The sequence below is a fragment of the Hemibagrus wyckioides genome, linkage group LG02 (assembly GCF_019097595.1).
Source record: "Hemibagrus wyckioides isolate EC202008001 linkage group LG02, SWU_Hwy_1.0, whole genome shotgun sequence".
Classification (NCBI taxonomy): domain Eukaryota; kingdom Metazoa; phylum Chordata; class Actinopteri; order Siluriformes; family Bagridae; genus Hemibagrus; species Hemibagrus wyckioides.
The window spans coordinates 20,763,817-20,782,394 of NC_080711.1; the positions used below are offsets into that span (position 1 = coordinate 20,763,817).

The following is an 18,578-nucleotide window of genomic DNA, read 5'->3' on the forward strand; positions in this document are numbered from 1 at the left end:
ACAGCACACATACACCGCTACGTCAACACATATATAAACATAATGACAGAAGGACAAAGGAATATAAAGCAGCACATCAGTGGAAAACAAGGGACAGGTGAGAAAGCAGGAAAACACATTAGGAAAGGGCGTGGCACCGCCCACACAGGAATAACACAATAATAAATAAACCACTTGCCAATACCCAAGGAACTGTCCCAATATCTCTTGACTATACAACACACACAACAATAAATAAATAAATAAATAAATATTGTAGTGTAGATTTTAAACCAAAATACCATCTCTAACATTACTGCACATGATAAACACTATAATAATCATATCACTAACAAGAACTTATTATAATGTAGTATATTTGGCTGAAAATAATCACATCAGCAGCTTAGACAGATTAGATCAAGGTTTAGTTGCTGTTCCTCTCTGTTACAGCATCATGACTCCCACATGTTTTCTATCATGACATCATGATGCAAATCCAGATTGCTGTGTGTCCATGCAGTATTTATGTGTAGCTGAGCTGAGTGGAGCGATCGAGTCTCATCAACACTCACCATGAAGATCCCTTCATGGATCCCTTATTCCTGCTACTTATCAGCCTCATTGATGAGTTTTCATGCTGAATCTCAAATATCTTTTGCACTGTTTATTATACACTAATATTTTCTTGTTTATGTGTCTTGAGTCTATTCCCACTGGTTCAGTAATAAAAAAACCTGGAGAAACTCTGAGTCTTTCCTGTAAAGGATCTGGGTTTAACTTTGGTGGCTATGGCATGAACTGGATCAGACAACAAGCTAGAAAAGCTCTGGAATGGATTGGAGCTATCTGGTATGATGCCAGTAAAACTATATATGCCAAACACATTGAGGGACGTTTGGAAATTACCAGAGACAACTCCAAAAACATGGTGTATCTGCAGCTGACTGGTTTGAGTACACAGGACTCTGCTGTGTATTACTGTGCTAGACACCACAGTGGTACAAACATCTTAATCAGCCATCCAAAATCCTCCCACAGATGTGGTGAAAGAGAAAAGTGCATTCAATATACAGGGCATTTTCACAAGATCTGCAGGTGGCGCTAGAGCTTAACAAATATACTGTACCATTTTATGTTTCTTTAAAGTTGTCATAAGTATAACATAGTCTCATATCCTCAGTCAGAGCTAGATACTCCATCATTTTTATGTCTTTCTGTGAGACATTGAAAACTCTTTCAAGTCAAATTCCTACAGAGAAACAAAGAGGGAAATAATAACATTTACAGAAAAATTGCCAACTTTTATCCAGTGATTACTGAATACATACATTTCACAAAAGTTCCACAACATTAATTGTAACTATAAACAAACACAGAGTTCACCATATTCTTCTTTAATTAATAAATAAATTGTAACAGTAACAGGCTGCTGCTGTATAAGAGGAATAATGATCAAAATCAATGGCATTATTTATTGGAAAATAATCATCTAAAATATAATAATCTACAATATAAAAATAATTATCTTCAGGTTTGTAGCAGTAACTCCATGACACTGTTGAACCAAAGTGAGTAGAACTACACGATGCTTAATTATTGTCACCTACATCCACCACCTTTTATGATTCCTGACATCACAACACCTGGTCCTTGATTATTTTCCTATAAAACCAAACCTCCAAGTGTTTTAATCCTTACTGAATATGCTGATATGAAGAGTGTATTCTCTTCAGATAAATTTACCTGAAAAAGTATCTTAATGTTCCAAATTTTATAGATTTATAATCACAGATAAAACATGGTCATGAGATGAGGAGGATTTCCTGTGTAGAGGAATCCATCCCATTCTGACCCTAAGATAAGGAGTGTCTTTATGTAAATGTCCTCCCCTGTTATATATTTAAGCAACAAAGACCAAGAGCTTTTACTTCTTCTGCTTCAACACACACCATGATCTCTACATCCCTACTGCTGCTGCTGCTGGCAGCCGTACACTGTAAGTGTTTTTACATTTGACTTTTAATACAGTTTTGATTCCTTAAAGCTTTTCACTTTTACATCATTAAAATAACTTTTCTTTAACAGGTGTTCACTGTGTTGAGCTGATCCAGACCGGATCCACAGTATTAACTCCTGGTCAGTCACTGACTCTGACCTGTAAAGTGTCTGGATATTCATTAACTGATAGCAGCTACTGTACAGGCTGGATACGACAACCTGCAGGAAAAACTCTGGAGTGGATCGGAGAGATATGTGGTGATGGTAGCACTTACTACAGTGAGAAACTGAAAAGCAGGGTTCAGGTTTCCAGAGACACGTCCAGCAGCACAGTGACATTAACAGGACAGAACATGCAGACTGAAGACACAGCTGTGTATTACTGCGCTCGTGAACCACAGTGAGACAAATAAACAACATCCCTGTACAAAAACTCCAAGTAAACTGAAACAGTGCTAGCTCCCAACATTCTCCTTCATTAAAAGATAATTAATAATGATAACAATTCTGATTGCAGCACCAGAGCATCATGGGCAATTTGACAGTCGGTATCTGATTACAAACTGAATTGATTAGGCTCATGTTCATTTCACTCTGATGCACAGATATCAATATCTGACATTCACTCTGTGAGGAAATCACACTTACAGCAAGGTTTTACAAATCTTCAGGCAGACTGACTGTTTGTTGAATTCCCTTCTTACACACGATTTTTACAGGATCATATCCGAATCCAGATTACACAGTTAATAGAAACATTTCGATTTATGGTTTATTAGCACTGGGGCGAAATTTGGCTTCACCTGCATACTGTATGATGAGTTTTCACAGACAAGCACACGCATCAATTTTCATTTTCCATCATGTTTAATAAAATGTGTAATAAAATATTACAAAGAAAAATAAAAAGTAGATGCTTTATTCCATCATTCACACAAATTTCACAAGATTTAAGATTGAGATGTAATGAGTAAAGAGCAGTGATGAACCTGACAGCATGAAACACACCCAGAGTCTTACAGGAAGCTTTTTCTCATCTCAGCTGTTCCTCTGTGAATGTTTTTATATCTCTAGTGGGCGTGTCATGCAAATGAAATCCTGTATTTGAACCATTTATGCTGAAACATTCAGCCCAACAACATACCAGCAGTTCGTGTTCATTTACAGCAGCAGGAATCATTTTAATTCTTTGAGATGGGACTAGGCAGTGTTTTGAGTTACTTTACTCTAGCAATATTCATTCAATGTTAGTATTATTTATTTCATATAGGCAAAAATATTGATATATTTTTCATACTTTTATTTTTACTTTGTGTGTTCTTGCAGATTCCTGCAGTCAGACACTGATCCAGTCTGATCCAGTGATCATCAAACCTGATCAGTCTCATAAACTGACCTGCACAGCCTCTGGATTTGACTTTAGTAACTATTACATGGCTTGGATCAGACAGGCGCCTGGAAAAGGACTGGAATGGGTTGCAAGCATCTATAGTAGTAGTTACATATATTACTCCAGTGCAGATCAGGGCCGCTTCACCATCTCCAGAGACAACAGTAAGAAGCAGGTGTATCTGCAGATGAACAGCATGAGGACAGAAGACACTGCAGTTTATTACTGTGCCCGTGACACACAGTGATACTTCCCCTTAGACATCAGTACAAAACACTTGCTATAGTCACATGACAAACCCACATTTTCAGAAGCTGTGGATTTATGGAGGTCAAAGAACCAAAATATTTTGATTATCTCTGACTTTTCCTTAATATATCTTAATTAATATTGATTTGCAAATTGATTGATTAGTTAAACCAATAGAGTTACTATTTTTACCACTGATACTGTATCTGAGTGCTTTCTCTCTTTTTTAAACTGTACTGATAAAAGTGCTCCACTTCTGAATTCCTAATATTTTTTTTTCTGTTCCAAGTGAGATGATTTTTATTGACATTTATAGTGATTATAATCTTTTTCTCATGAATAACGTATTCTAGTTATTGATCATTTGAAAAGAGGAATTTTGTGCCTCTAGAGGGCAGTCTGTACAAACTCAACCACACAATCATTACATAAAGTGTCTTAGTACCCTTTGTTGATCAATAAATTCTGTTGTCTAATTGTATATTAAATGCCGGAATATTACATTAATGCCTGTTTCAAAATGTGAATTTGTATGATGTTAAGGTGTATAAACACATACATTAGTCTTTTCTTTCATTTAGAGAAAGTATTATTAAAAATGATTTAAATTACATTTAAATACAGTGGCTTCTCAGATTCTAATAAATAGCGAGAGTGAAACATTTAGTTGTTGCTTTTCTACACAGAACCTTATAATCATCCACTCATCTATATAGTGAGCAGCACGTGGTTGTGGATTGAACACCTCCATAGTGGTCATGGACACTCCCTATTCAAATAGAGTCGTGTATAAACAGCATGTTCTTGACTGCTCTAGTTTCCAGTGAGCTCTGTGATAGATAACACTCCCATACACTTTAAATCTGGGTGAAGCAGAACTCAGAGAAGGATGATTTTAGGACAGTGTATTTTATTGGTACTCATTTCATGTAAGTTTATGTTTTTTTTTCTGTTGTGACTAATAGCATTATATCATTATAAAATAACATTACCTAGTTCTACTCTTCTCTTCCAGATTCTTATGGACAGTCCCTGACCTCCTCAGCTTCTGTGGTGAAAAGACCTGGAGAGTCGGTCACTCTGTCCTGTACTGTCTCTGGATTCTCAATGAGCAGCTACTACATGAACTGGATCCGTCAGAAACCAGGACAAGGACTGTAGTGGATCGGGCGTATTGAAGGTGGCACTAGCACTAGATTCGCTCAGTCACTGCAGGGCCAGTTCTCCATCACTAAAGACACCAATAAAAACATGCTGTACCTAGAAGTGAAGAGTCTGAAAGCTGAAGACACGGCAGTTTATTACTGTGCACGAGACTCACACTGACACAACAGACTCCAGAGCTGTACAAAAACTTACACAAGCACGTCCTCATGAGCTGTAAATATTCCCTCAGCAGCAATGCTGAAGGCGGCCGAAATCCACAATAATGTCCTTTGAACAGCTGATATTGAGATATGTCTGCTACTGATGCTCTGTAAAGCCTTCATAATGGCTCTAATCTGAGGTGCTGTTAATTGGTGATTTCTGAGGCTGGTAACTCTAAATGAACTTCTCCTCTGCAGCAGAGGTAAGTTTTGGTCTTGCTTTACTGGGATGGTCTTCATGTGAGCCAGTTTCATCATGGTGCTTGATGGGTTTTACAAATGCACTTGACAATACTGTTCTTGCAAGAACTATTCCAGAACACCTGACCTTCGTGTCTTAAAATAACAACTGACTGTTTTTTGTTGTCATTACATATGGATTACTTAAGTCCAGTCATTTCATAGTTTTGAAATCTCCAGTATTGTTCTAGAATGTAGAAAATAAGTCACTAAACAAAAAACATTGAATTAAAAGGTGTGTCCAAACTTTTGACTGGTAGTGTACATCAGTAAACAAGTCGATGTCAGTATGTGCAAAGAGAAGTATGTGCAAATTGTATTTACAGCAGATAAAGTGTTAAGAAAAGAGTAATTAAATATTTGTGCAAAAGTCTGCATTATGTACATTGTATGTACAACAGTAACAGAGATAATAAACAGTGGATAGATAGATAGATAGATAGATAGATAGATAGATAGATAGATAGATAGATAGATAGATAGATAGATAGATAGATAGATAGATAGATAGATAGATAGACTAGGTGTAATCTATGAATTAACAATATCCACATTTTAATTATATTATACAGAGAAAATGTAAATGTACAGCATGAAGCAGAACTGTAACGTGGTGAAGTGTAGTGAGACATGAGTGTCCTAGCAGTGTAGTGTAGAGTTCAGAAGATTTATGGTTGTGGGGAAAAATCTGGACCTGCTGGTTCTGGTGCAGATGGTCCTGTATCTCCTCCTGGACAGGAGGAGGTTGAACAGTTTGTGACTAGAGTGGGAGGAGTCTTTGATGATTTTGTGTGCTCTGTGCAGACATCTACTGTGGTGAAGAGACTCAGTGGTAATTGGGCAGTTTTCACAACCCTTTGCAGTGATTTCTTTTCATACACTGTGGAGCTGCCATACCACACTGTGATGGAGCTTGTCAAGATGCTCTCAATAATGCAGCGGTAAACATTAGTCAGGATCTTGGGGGAAATGGTGAACTTTTTTTAATCTTCTCAGGAAGTAAGGACATTGTTGCACCTTCCTATCCAGAGTTGAAGTGTTCAAATGCCAAGACAGATCTTCAGAGATGTGGACGCCCAGGAACTGAAAGCTGGAGACTTCAGACCCGTTGATGTAGATGGGGGAGTGTCTGCTGCTGTTAGATGTCCGGAAGTCCGCAATGAGCTCTTTGGTCTTCTTGGCATTGTGGGTGAGGTTGTTCATGGAACACCATGCTGACAGGCTTTGGATCTCCTCCCTGTAGGCCAATTCCTCAGTGTTGCTGATTCGGCCAATAACTGTGGTATCATCTGCATATTTGATGAACATGTTGGAGTTATGCCATGGAACACAGTCATGGGTAAACATGGAGTAGAGCAGTGGGCTCAGCACGCAGCCTTGTGGGATGCCGGTGTTCAGGATGAGGGTTGAGGATATGTGATTCCAACCTTACAGACTGAGGTCTATTTGTTAGGAATAAAAATATAATCATTTAATATCACAAGACAATAATCACTATAATGTATTCAGTCACTTGTTCATCTTTAGGAAGTGTTTTATTCGGGTCAGAGTGCTGGATCCAGAGTCCATCCCAGGAACACTGAGCGTACAATCTGGACATGTTACAAATTCACACACTCATTCACACCTAGGGGCAATTTAATGAAGATCACTGATCTTGATCACTGTTGGGTGTAATGCATTACTTAGTAGCAGGAGCAAGTGGCTGTTTTGGAACTATTCCAAATGGAACTATTCCAATTACTTCTCTTTTTTGGCTCAGGTAGACAAGAACATTAACGTGAAATGTAAGCTATGTCCTGGTGAAAAAACTATCGGCCCCTGTCAATACCACGAGTAATTTACTGAAGCACTTGACAAGGCAGCATCGACAAACACTTTTGAGTGATCCATGTTCATCGACAGTACAAATGTTAAGCAGGCAAAACTTGATTTTACATCAGGAGTGTAGAAAATGTCCAAAGGTGAGCTAAAAAAATGATTGCAGGCTACCAGTCAAGGTTTATAGGGATTTTAGGAAGTAATTAATAATGAGTTAAATTACTTATTGAGTAATTAAATTACTTTTCAGACAGAGTAATTAGAAACACATTTTAAATACAGCATTGATGGTGTAATTAGTAATTAATAACCTTTTTCGAAGTAACTTACCTAACACTGCTGCTGATTCAATGTCTCATAGAAGATCAATTTAAACTTTTGAATAATAAAGAAGAAGAAGTATAGAGAATAGTTTCACTGTTGAGTTGTTGATAGATATTAGATTTCAGCTTTGTCTTCTGTTCACTAGAGATTACAATTCTTCTTCAGAATTTAAAAACACCTGATCTAGAATCTTCTCAGCTATTTCTCTCTGGATTCATCAGTTAAAGCCTCTAGAGGGCAGACTATACCAGAATGAACATCATGTTCTATTGAACGGTTTGATTATAATGTTAAATGTAGTTCATACTGTTCAGAAAACACTGCAGTATTTCGCCATGTGAGAGTCAAATATGGAAGCAGTTATTCACACTGTTATTTTAACACAGAAACCAGGAAATTTGTAGACATGAGAATAATTTCTGTGTTAATGTAATTATCTACATTGCAGCATACATATGACTGATAATTATTATTATTTTCATGTATTATGAATGAACTCTTGGAGCTGGAGGTCATCCCCCCAGTGTTATGCAGTGAATGGGCCATGCCTGTCATGCCAGTGGTTAAGAGGAACGGGGTTGTGAGGATTTTCAGTGAATCCGGCTCTGTGAATATGCTCATATGAAGAGTGCGTTCTCTTCACATAAATTCAGAGACCTAAGAAAGTCTCTTAATGTTCCAAATTTTATAGATTTATAATCACAGATTAGAGACGTTCATGAGAACGGGAGATTTTCACGTGTAGAGGAATCCATCCCATTTTGTCCCTAAGATAAGGAGTGTCTCTATGCAAATGTCCTTCCCTGTTATATATTTAAGCAAAGAAGACCAAGAGCTTTTACTTCTTCTGCTTCAACACACACCATGATCTCTACATCCCTACTGCTGCTGCTGCTGGCAGCCGTACACTGTAAGTGTTTTTACATTTGACTTTTAATACAATTTTGGTTCCTTAAAGTTTTTTGTTTTTACATCATTAAAATAAGTTTTCTTTAACAGGTGTTCACTGTGTTGAGCTGATCCAGACCGGATCCACAGTATTAACTCCTGGTCAGTCACTGACTCTGACCTGTAAAGTGTCTGGATATTCATTAACTGATAGCAGCTACTGTACAGACTGGATACGACAACCTGCAGGAAAAACTCTGGAGTGGATTGGAGAGATATGTGGTAGCGGTAACACTTTCTACAGTGAGAAACTGAAAAGCAGGTTTCAGGTTTCCAGAGACACGTCCAGCAGCACAGTGACATTAACAGGGCAGAACATGCAGACTGAAGACACAGCTGTGTATTACTGCGCTCGTAAACCACAGTGAGACAGATAAACAACGTCCCTGTACAAAAACTCCAAGTACACTGAAACAGTGCTAGCTCCCAACATCCTCCTTCATTAAAAAAGAAATAATAATGATACCAGTTCTGACTACAGCACCGGAGCCTCATGAACAATTCGACAGTCGGTTTCTGATTACATTGAATTGATTAGGCTCATGTTCATTTCACTCATGTTCATTTCAGCTATCAATATCTGACATTCACCTGTGTGTGAGTAAATCACACTTACAGCAAGGTTTTACAAATCTTCAGACAGACTGACTGTTTGTTGAATTTGCTTCTTACACACATTTTCATGCATGGTTTCTTCACACTGTGGAGTTTTTTAACCTCCAAAATTGTCCTTCACCTGCATCTGATGAGTTTTCCCAGACCGGCACACACATCCATTTTATTTTCCATTACGTTTAATAGCCTCCGTAATGAAATAATAAATGATTACATACAAAAATAGAAGGAAAAATGTTTAAAAATTCTAAACATTTGAACAGTTGTGCAAATTATGTTCCATTTTTACTGACAATTCACCTGAAAAAGTTTACTCAACCTCTTGAACTGTATACTGTATAATTAACCTGCACACACTTTAAAATTTTTGAACATTATACTTTTTGTTAAGATTTAAGGCCTGTGATGGTCGCTCTTTCTTTATTCACACAACATCTACCCAACATTTTGAGGTTTAAAGGACTGAAGGTGTGTCATAAATATGAGAACATGTTCTCCTGGGATTTACATCAAAGTCATAAACTCTAACTACAGCATTGTTATGAAGCTAAGACATTACAGCTCCATTATATCAGTGTCTCATTAAACCAGGCTGCTTCATCCACACAGCTTGATCAATTACATAGTAAATAAATAGTAAGTAACTAATATTTTGTGAATGTGTATGTTTTTACATTTGCAGGCAATGCCTCTTCTGAAAGCCTAAACACTTATATGCAAATCAACAAATCAAACCCCTTTATAAATGATTAGAGGTGTTTTCAGGAGAAGTGAGGATCTGGGTTCAGGTTCTGCTCAAACCATGTTCTTTACACTTCTACTCCTGCTGTTAACAGCTACATCTGGTAAGTGTGTGGAGAATTTTGGAGAGATGCAGATCATTGTGTACATTTTTCCTGTTGATAGATTTCACCTGAATAATTGCATGATTGTTGTTCACAGGTATTAAATGTATTGAACTGGTAAAGTCTGCAGTCATGCTGGTTAAGCCTGGAGAATCATTTTCAGTCCCCTGTAAGATCACTGGATGCTCAGCCACTAGTTACTGTACTAACTGGATACAACAATTAGGAAATGTGCTGGAATGCAGTGGCAGACCGTCAGGGTCAGCAAGGCCTTCTCTGCTGTGATCTGAATCACTGACTTGCATTTTAATATATTTAATATATTTTTCCATGAATGTGTATTAAATTATTCCCAATAGTCTATTCTCTACATTTCATAGCTTTTCTCTTGGTTGCGCTGCTTCCAGTAGTGTATATTTATGATAAGAGTATTTATCCAATCATATTTCAGCCAGTGGCTGACATCATGTGTTGCCCAGCTCTAAGGCCTTAGTAGTCAGAGGCAGCGACCCGCCCATATACAGTGTTTCTATATTCACTGTGTCTCATTTTAGATGCTGCGTTCTCCGGAGATTGCAGTTTGCTGCGTACGTCATCAAGAATGTCTTTTTTGAGAAAAGTAACCGTAATAAAATTGACTGTTCCTTGTGAGGTGTGAAATACTGTAGCCTATTTTCTTTTTTACTTTGTTTTTAATTAACGGTTGATTAGTATCTATTGCCGTGGTGTCCAGTTGCAATTCTAGAATTTTCATTTAAGTGGGGCTCAGCAACCAGTGAGGGTATAATAGTAATAAATAAATGAATAAATAAATAAAATAAAGGTTTGACTAACAGGGTAGGATGGTAAACTTATTGCATAATTCCACTGTATTGCATAGATGTGTATAACATTTGAGTACTGAACAAGCCAAATACGAGTCTTCCTGATCACACACTCACACACACTCACACACACACACACACACACACACACACATACACACACACACTTACACAGACACACACACACACACACACACACTTGTCCTCTGATCCTCGGTCTGTGGATTGAAGAACGTGCTGAAAGACGGGGAGGAGCTGAAGTCTGCCGCTGTTTTCATATGAAGTTTAAAGGGGACTGAGGAGATCACCAATTTGTGTAGAGTTTATGGAGAATCGCAGAATTTTAGGAGGGCTGAGTAGAAAATGGCCTAGTGACGCCCATGGTGGCGTCATAATGATGGTATAGAGGTGGATTAATTCAGGAAGGACACCAGTGAAGGCCTAGATCTGAAATGCACAGCCCGCCACTGCTGGAATGGATCGGCTGGTACTGCAGCTCAAGTGATACTGCCAGCATAAATTCACTAAAAAACAAGATCACTTTCTCAACTGAAGCCTCTAACAACACTGTGACTTTACACGGGCAAATCTTTCAGACTGAAGAGATTGTTGTGTATTACTGCACTCGTAACTCACAGTGAGACAGATCAACAAAGACGCTTTAAAAAAACACCCAGTACAGAAGACTGTTAGAAGACTGTTAGTGTCGTATCTCCATGTTTTACCTTCTGTGTTTCTCAGAAGTGTGAGCAGACAACACCAGATTAAATCTACTAAATAAAGCATGACATCTCTACATCTCATTAGAACTGAGTTATGATTCAGATTGGATCATGACCATATTACTGTCCTGCAGGCCACTGAATCATTGTTCCTTGTCCAGTGGGATTGACTTTTAAATAACTTTAGGAAATGATAAATCAGTATATAGTTAAACATTTCAATATTAAACCCTTTCAGTTTAGTAAAATTAGAGTTTTTTTTCCTAATTTGTATTGACCTTATTAAACAAGATTTATTTTTTTAAATTGTCATACAATTAAAATGATTTATATTCAGAGATTTTCAATGATTTGCTGTGAATGTTGAGGTTTTCTGAATGTCTTTTTATTGGACTTTGAATTTGCCTGCTCTCAGTATGTTCACTATTACTTTACTTGTTTAAAAAAAGTGTTGCTATCTAACAGGTGAAGGGATATACACAGGAAAATGATGTACTTGTTATTTATAGAGTATAATGATTGCAATATTTATTAAGCAGTTAACCAGATTTTTGCATATTTGTGAAAAATGTTTCATAGAAAGTGTTTTCCTCGATATGAAGTTTTATATATATGTGTGTTATAACACATAGCAAAGGGTCTGGGCCAGATCTGGCATTAAGCTGGCACTGCTGGCTGAGTGATGGCATGGCAAGTGGTATGTCAACCAGATGCAGACCAGGTCTGACAATGATGGCACTCTTTATATGATGGCATGCCAGATGTGGCCCAATTATGTTTTCTGTGGGCCAAATCTGGGTCAGCAGTATGGCCCAGTGCTGTCCCTGTTCTGAGCAAACAGTGTGGCCCAGTGCTGGCCTTGTGCTGGCCCATGCGTGGCCCACCTGTGGCAAACCAGATATGGGCCACCCAAGGGTGATCATTCTTTGTGGTATGTGGGCCGAGTGTAAGTGCACTGTGTGGGCCAGATTTGGGCCTGGCATACGTCTCCAGCAGCACAGTGTTTTTAAAGGGGCAAAACTTTCAGACAGAGATACAGCTGTGTATTACTGTGCACAAAAGCGACATTCATTCAGATTATTTATAAAAATGAACATTGTGGTTAAAAGAGAAAGTTCCAAATATAAAATCTTTTTGTAATTGGGGTTTATTAAATTCATAAAAAAGACTTTTAAACAAAATAGTTTTTCGCCTGTTATAAACCCACATATCCTCCATCAGATGAATCTCCTCCTCATGATTTAAATACATTTCAGATACATTCTCCTCCCATCATCAGCAGATAAGCAAATCCAAGCATCAGAGCTGGATCTCACTCTATTTATATGATGTGATGGTGTCTGTTAAACTTTGGAGAACAGAAAAGACTCCAGTACAAACAACACACACCATGTTCTCTACATCTCTACTGCTCCTGCTGGCAGCTGCTTCTTGTGAGTGCTTTATCAAATTCATTCATTTACTAGATGAAGAATAAAGGTGCAGCAGATATTGTGTGAGATATCACCATGTGTTTTCCTCCACAGATGTACATGGTGAGGAACTGACTCAGCCTGCTTCCATGACAGTCCAGCCAGGCCAGAGTCTCTCCATCCACTGCAAGGTTTCATATTCAGTTGAAAGCTATGAAACAGCTTGGATACGACAACCTGCAGGAAAAGCTCTGGAGTGGATTGGAGACATCGATAGTGATGGGGATACAGCTTACAGTGAGAAACTGAAAAATAAGTTCAGCATCTCCAGAGACACTTCTACTAACACAATAACAATTGGAGGACAGAACATGCAGACTGAAGACACAGCTGTGTATTACTGCGCTCGTTACACACAGTGGGACAGAATAGTGGATTCCTCTTACAAAAACCTTATGAGACATGTTACACACATCCTCTCAATGCAACTAATAAATCATCTCAGTCACACTTTCACTTTCTTTCACTGGAATGAAGTTGTGATCATTTTCAGCATTTTAAAACAGTCACACAAAGTAATTTTCAAATAAAAAAAGAAAACATTATTGAAAGAGTGTTCATTCTGAACCTTTATTAATTCTTTATTTTACATTTTTATCCAACAGTTGAATCAGTGTTTACTGAGTGGATTCAGGAATAATACAGCATGTTTCCAGCAGTGTGTTGTGTTTAACACACAGTCTGTTCTCACAGTGTGAGGTGCAATAATTGAAACAACTGAAGGAGGCAGCAGAGTTTAACAAATAAAGTGAAAAAAGTGAATCCACAAACTGCATTCTGTATGAGACTCATTCACTATCACTCATTATCAGACACGTATTGATTTTTCATAATTTAGGATGATTTGTGCTACATATGACCATATTTACACCAGATATGAAGCATTTTATGAAAACAAAATAAAAAAATACATTCTATCCTACTTCGTCCCTCAGTCATTATCATGATGATGTGAAACCTCTGCTAGATTTGAGCTTTTCAGATTAATTGATTAAGTGAATGCTTTAATTTCTTTTGCAGGTTTAAAATGTTAACATTTCATATTATGGGTTTATGTGAAACATTGAAGACTAAAACATTTTAGAGAACTCCTCTCAATGTCTACTGGGTAAAGGGTTTTCCTCCATGTGGTTTATTTGAAACGGATAAGTAAAAAAAGAGAAGCAGATACTTAAAATTATTCCATCATTCACAAAGATTTAATAACAGACAAGTTGTTGGCATGAGCTCCTGACTAAATGAATCAGTGATGATTTGTGACCTGAATTATTTCTTTAATTAATTTCAGTTTATTTTAAACACACAGAAGAAAAAATGACAGTTTCTGAACAAACCAGAATGTTCTTCTGGGTGTTACAGTTTAGAGGTTGAAAGTCATTTATATACTAAATTTAAGTTGCTTATTCAGTTTTAAATAAATATAAAGTAACTTAAGCACCAAAGAACATTTTTCACTGTGGTTATAAAAACATGTAGAAGACCAGCAAAACAATAGGTAAATGAATATGCAAAATGTTCACCTTACAGCTACATATAGAGAAATATCAGCCACCGTCACAACTACATTTTACACAGTAACTAATCCCCACATTATCATAAACTCAGCTTAAACAACTAGATCAGCATTTATCAAAAAATAATACAAGTGTTTACTTAGTTGATATTTAGTAATAATTTTTTTTTTCTTCATTTATTATTTCAAATGTTATCTCAAATAAATGGTAATAATTAAAATTACAAATTAGATTTTAACTCTTTTCTTAGTGTATTAGATGTAAACTGTTTCAATATTTATAATGTTATTAGAAGATAATTTTTCAATTCAATTTATTTGCATAGCGCTTTTTACAATGAACATTGTCTCAAAGCAGCTTTACAAAAGTAGAGAAACAGAAAGGAGAAAAAAAAGAAATATTAAATGAAATTATTAAACTATTTTATCCCTATTTATCCCTAATAAGCAAGCCTGAGGCGACAATGGTAAGGAAAAACTCCATGTGATGAAATGAGGAAGAAACCTTGAGAGGAACCAGACTCAGAAGGGAACCCATCCTCATTTGGGTGACACTGGACAGTAAATAATGTAAGTGTAAATAATGTCCTATCTACAACAGTAACCATGGGCCTATGAGGATTCCTGATTCAATTTCTTGAAGAAGATCATTTTAAACTTTTGAATAATAAAGTAGATTAAGTATAGAGAATAGTTTCACTGTTGAGTTGTTGATAGATATTAGATTTCAGCTTTGCCTTCTGTTCACTAGAGATTACAATTCTTCTTCAGAATTTAAAAACACCTGATCTAGAATCTTCTCAGCTATTTCTCTCTGGATTCATCAGTTAAAGCCTCTAGAGGGCAGACTATACCAGAATGAACATCATGTTCTATTGAACGGTTTGATTATAATGTTAAATGTAGTTCATACTGTTCAGAAAACACTGCAATATTTCACCATGTCAGAGTCAAATATAGAAGCAGTTACTCACATTGTTATTTTAACAACTTCTCAGAAACAGAAACAAGGAAATTTGTGGACATGAGAATAATTTCTTTGTTAATGTAATTCTCTAGAGTGCAGCCTACACATGACTGATAATGATATAAAATATTGTTTATCTAATTATTATTATTTTCATGTATTATGGCAGAGATTCAGATGAATTTGAGGGAACTGGAAATGGAGCAGTATTCAACAGGTGAATTATTTTCCACATTAAATTGATATTGATTAAAACAGGGTGTGAGTGTGATTAACAGCTGCAGAGCTGCACTCAACACAGCCTCTCTGGAATGTTTATGCAAATCTGCATCTCCTCTTGTAATATTAGCAGCGTGCTGATCTAGAGAGGAAACACTTCTCATTAGTCTTCCTTCAACACAAACATGTTAGCTTCAGCTCCACTGCTGCTGCTGGCTCTCGCCCCCTGTGAGTGCTTGGATTGAAGCTTTATTATTTCATCTGATCCCTTCAGTTGGACATGTCAACCTTTTCTTTTTCTCTTTTCACAGATGTGTTCTGTGCTACTGAGCTCATCCAGCCAGACTCACTGCTTATAAAGCCAGGAGAGACTTTAACCATCACCTGTAAAGTGTCTGGAGCTTCTATCACTGATAGCAGCAGCCACTATGGAACAGCTTGGATTCGACAACCTGCAGGAAAAGCTTTAGAATGGATCAATATAATTTATTATAATGGTGATATTTATAAGAAAGATTCACTTAAAGACAAGTTTGTCGTCTCTCGAGACACTTCCAGTAACACTGTGACCTTACGGGGACAGAACATGCAGACTGAAGACACAGCTGTGTATTACTGCGCTCGTGACTCACAGTGAGACAGAATAGTGGATTCCTCTTACAAAAACCTTATGAGACATGTTACACACATCCTCACAACAAGCTGCAGTGCTGCACAAAAGCCTCATCACAATTCACTTTTCTAATTAAACAACAACTACAACTACTGATTAACTAATCCCCCAATTAAAAACACTTCAGCCTAAATGTATAGATAATTATTTAACAAAAACTATTATAAATGTTTGCTCAGTTCATAATTATTATGAAAATGTTGCTGTTTGAAATGAAAAGCATCTGAATATCCAGGTAACATTCCATCTGTTTTACATTTTTGAAAGCAGTTTTTACTTCAGATAACTGAGTTCAAATGATACTCACAATAATTCCTCCAATAATTTAGATTCAATACACGACACAGAGAGAGGTATTAGAGGAACAAAACACGTCCACACATGCTACTGTATCCCATCACCCTGTCATTGATTAGTTTCCTATATCATGCCTCCAAGTGTTTTATTCCTGACTCAATCTGTCACTGAGCTCTTCTGCTTCTGTTGTATTTTAGATAAAAGACCTAGTTTCTAATGTTTGTTGCATTGAGAGGGCAGTCTGTGTGAATGAAACCATCTTTAACTGCTCATTAATACACACTCAGCTTCAGTTACAGTGATACACAGTGATGGATTAAAAAGACATGAGATGTAATGAGTAAAGAGCAGTGATGAACCTGACAGCATGAAACACACCCAGAGTCTTACAGGAAGCTTTTTCTCATCTCAGCTGTTCCTCTGTGAATGTTTTTATATCTCTAGTGGGCGTGTCATGCAAATGAAATCCTGCATTTGAACCATTTATGCTGAAACATTCAGCCCAACAACATACCAGCAGTTTGTGTTCATTTACAGCAGCAGGAATCATTTTAATTCTTTGAGATGGGACTAGGCAGTGTTTTGAGTTACTTTACTCTAGCAATCTTCATTCAATGTTAGTATTATTATTTATTTCATACAGATAAACATTTTATGCATTTATTTTCTTCTTTTTTACCTTTAACACCTATCTTTGTGTGTTCTTGTAGATTCTTGCAGTCAGACACTGATCGAGTCTGATCCAGTGATCATCAAACTTGATCAGTCTCATAAACTGACCTGCACAGCCTCTGGATTTAACTTTGGTGACTACTGGATGGCTTGGATCAGACAGGCACCTGGAAAAGGACTGGAATTTGTTGCAACTATAGAGTATGATAGTGATAGAAAGTAGAAAGATTTACTCCAGTGCAGTTCAGGGCCACTTCACCATCTCCAGAGACAACAGTAAGAAGCAGGTGTATCTGCAGATGAACAGCATGAGGACAGAAGACACTGCAGTTTATTACTGCGCTCGTGACACACAGTGATACTTCCCCTTAGACATCAGTACAAAAACACATACTTGCTATAGTCACATGAGAAGCTCACATTGTCTGGACATTTATCCTGATGTAATATTTTTTTTGATTCCCTGAATATATGTAAAATATAATGCATAAATTCACATTGTCACAGAGAAATCAATATTAATCTCAATGATTATGGAAGCTGTTGTTCACAAAGCTAGGAAATTGATCTCAGTTCTATAATCTTTGAGATTAATACTGATTTCTCAATTAACTTATTGGTTAAACCACTAGATTTACTATTTAACCACTGATACTGTATCTGAGTGCTTTCTCTCTTTTAAACCATCTTCAATCATTTTTATTGTTGCTTCAAGTGAGATTTTTTTTTTTTTTGACAGCAAGAAAATGATAATCTTTTTCTCCTAAATGACTCTTTCTAGATCTGGATCATTTAGAAACAGGTCTTTTGTGCCTCTAGAGGGCAGTCTGTACAAACTCAACCATCTCAATGTGTTTCCATCTGTACATTTGGGCAATCTCTCTTTTCACATTCTGTTATGACTCCAGCATCATGACACTCAGATTAAACTCAGTTACATAAAGTCTCTTACTGACTTGTTTTGTACTGATCAGTAAATAAGGTTCTTATTTATGGAAACACTGATTTCTGTGGAAAATTTATATGAAGTCAAACAAGCGAGACAATCGATTATCTTGATTATCTTATTATTTTATACAAATAAACACCATTATTAAACTTTTGATTAATTTATAGCTTACACATATCAATTTTCATAATCCCAGGATCCTCAAGCATACATAATAATTATTATGATGTATATAGGCTTTGAGTTTTTTGATAAAGAAATTAAAGTGTTTGATGAAGCTTCTATTCTATTATAAACCCACATATCCTCCATCAGATGAATCTCCTCCTCATGATTTAAATACATTTCAGATACATTCTCCTCCCATCATCAGCAGATAAGCAAATCCAAGCATCAGAGCTGGATCTCACTCTATTTATATGATGTGATGGTGACAGAGAAGACTCCAGTACAAACAACACACACCATGTTCTCTACATCTCTACTGCTCC

General features: G+C 36.8%; 1 pseudogene and 4 gene segments (V, D, J or C); all 5 read left to right on the forward strand.

Moving 5' to 3' along the window:
• The first annotated feature begins 1,932 nt into the window (after positions 1-1,932).
• On the forward strand, positions 1,933-6,636 carry LOC131370354 (Ig heavy chain V region PJ14-like). The segment is given in 5 exon segments: positions 1,933-1,978; positions 2,068-2,372; positions 2,498-2,528; positions 4,635-4,754; positions 6,470-6,636. Coding segments are annotated over 5 exon segments (669 nt in total).
• A 1,599-nt stretch (positions 6,637-8,235) lies between these two features.
• LOC131370893 (Ig heavy chain V region 914-like) lies at positions 8,236-8,687 on the forward strand. The segment is given in 2 exon segments: positions 8,236-8,281; positions 8,371-8,687. Coding segments are annotated over 2 exon segments (363 nt in total).
• A 3,990-nt stretch (positions 8,688-12,677) lies between these two features.
• Positions 12,678-13,823, forward strand: LOC131370370 (Ig heavy chain V region 914-like). The segment is given in 3 exon segments: positions 12,678-12,758; positions 12,852-13,168; positions 13,818-13,823. Coding segments are annotated over 3 exon segments (366 nt in total).
• Positions 13,824-15,681: 1,858 nt separating this feature from the next.
• On the forward strand, positions 15,682-16,118 carry LOC131342466 (immunoglobulin heavy variable 4-39-like; the record flags this gene model as incomplete). The annotated part of the segment is given in 2 exon segments: positions 15,682-15,724; positions 15,808-16,118. Coding segments are annotated over 2 exon segments (354 nt in total), but the record flags the coding sequence as incomplete, so codon positions are not given.
• A 912-nt stretch (positions 16,119-17,030) lies between these two features.
• LOC131342955 (immunoglobulin heavy variable 3-7-like) lies at positions 17,031-17,473 on the forward strand (annotated as a pseudogene).
• The last annotated feature ends 1,105 nt before the right edge of the window (positions 17,474-18,578 follow it).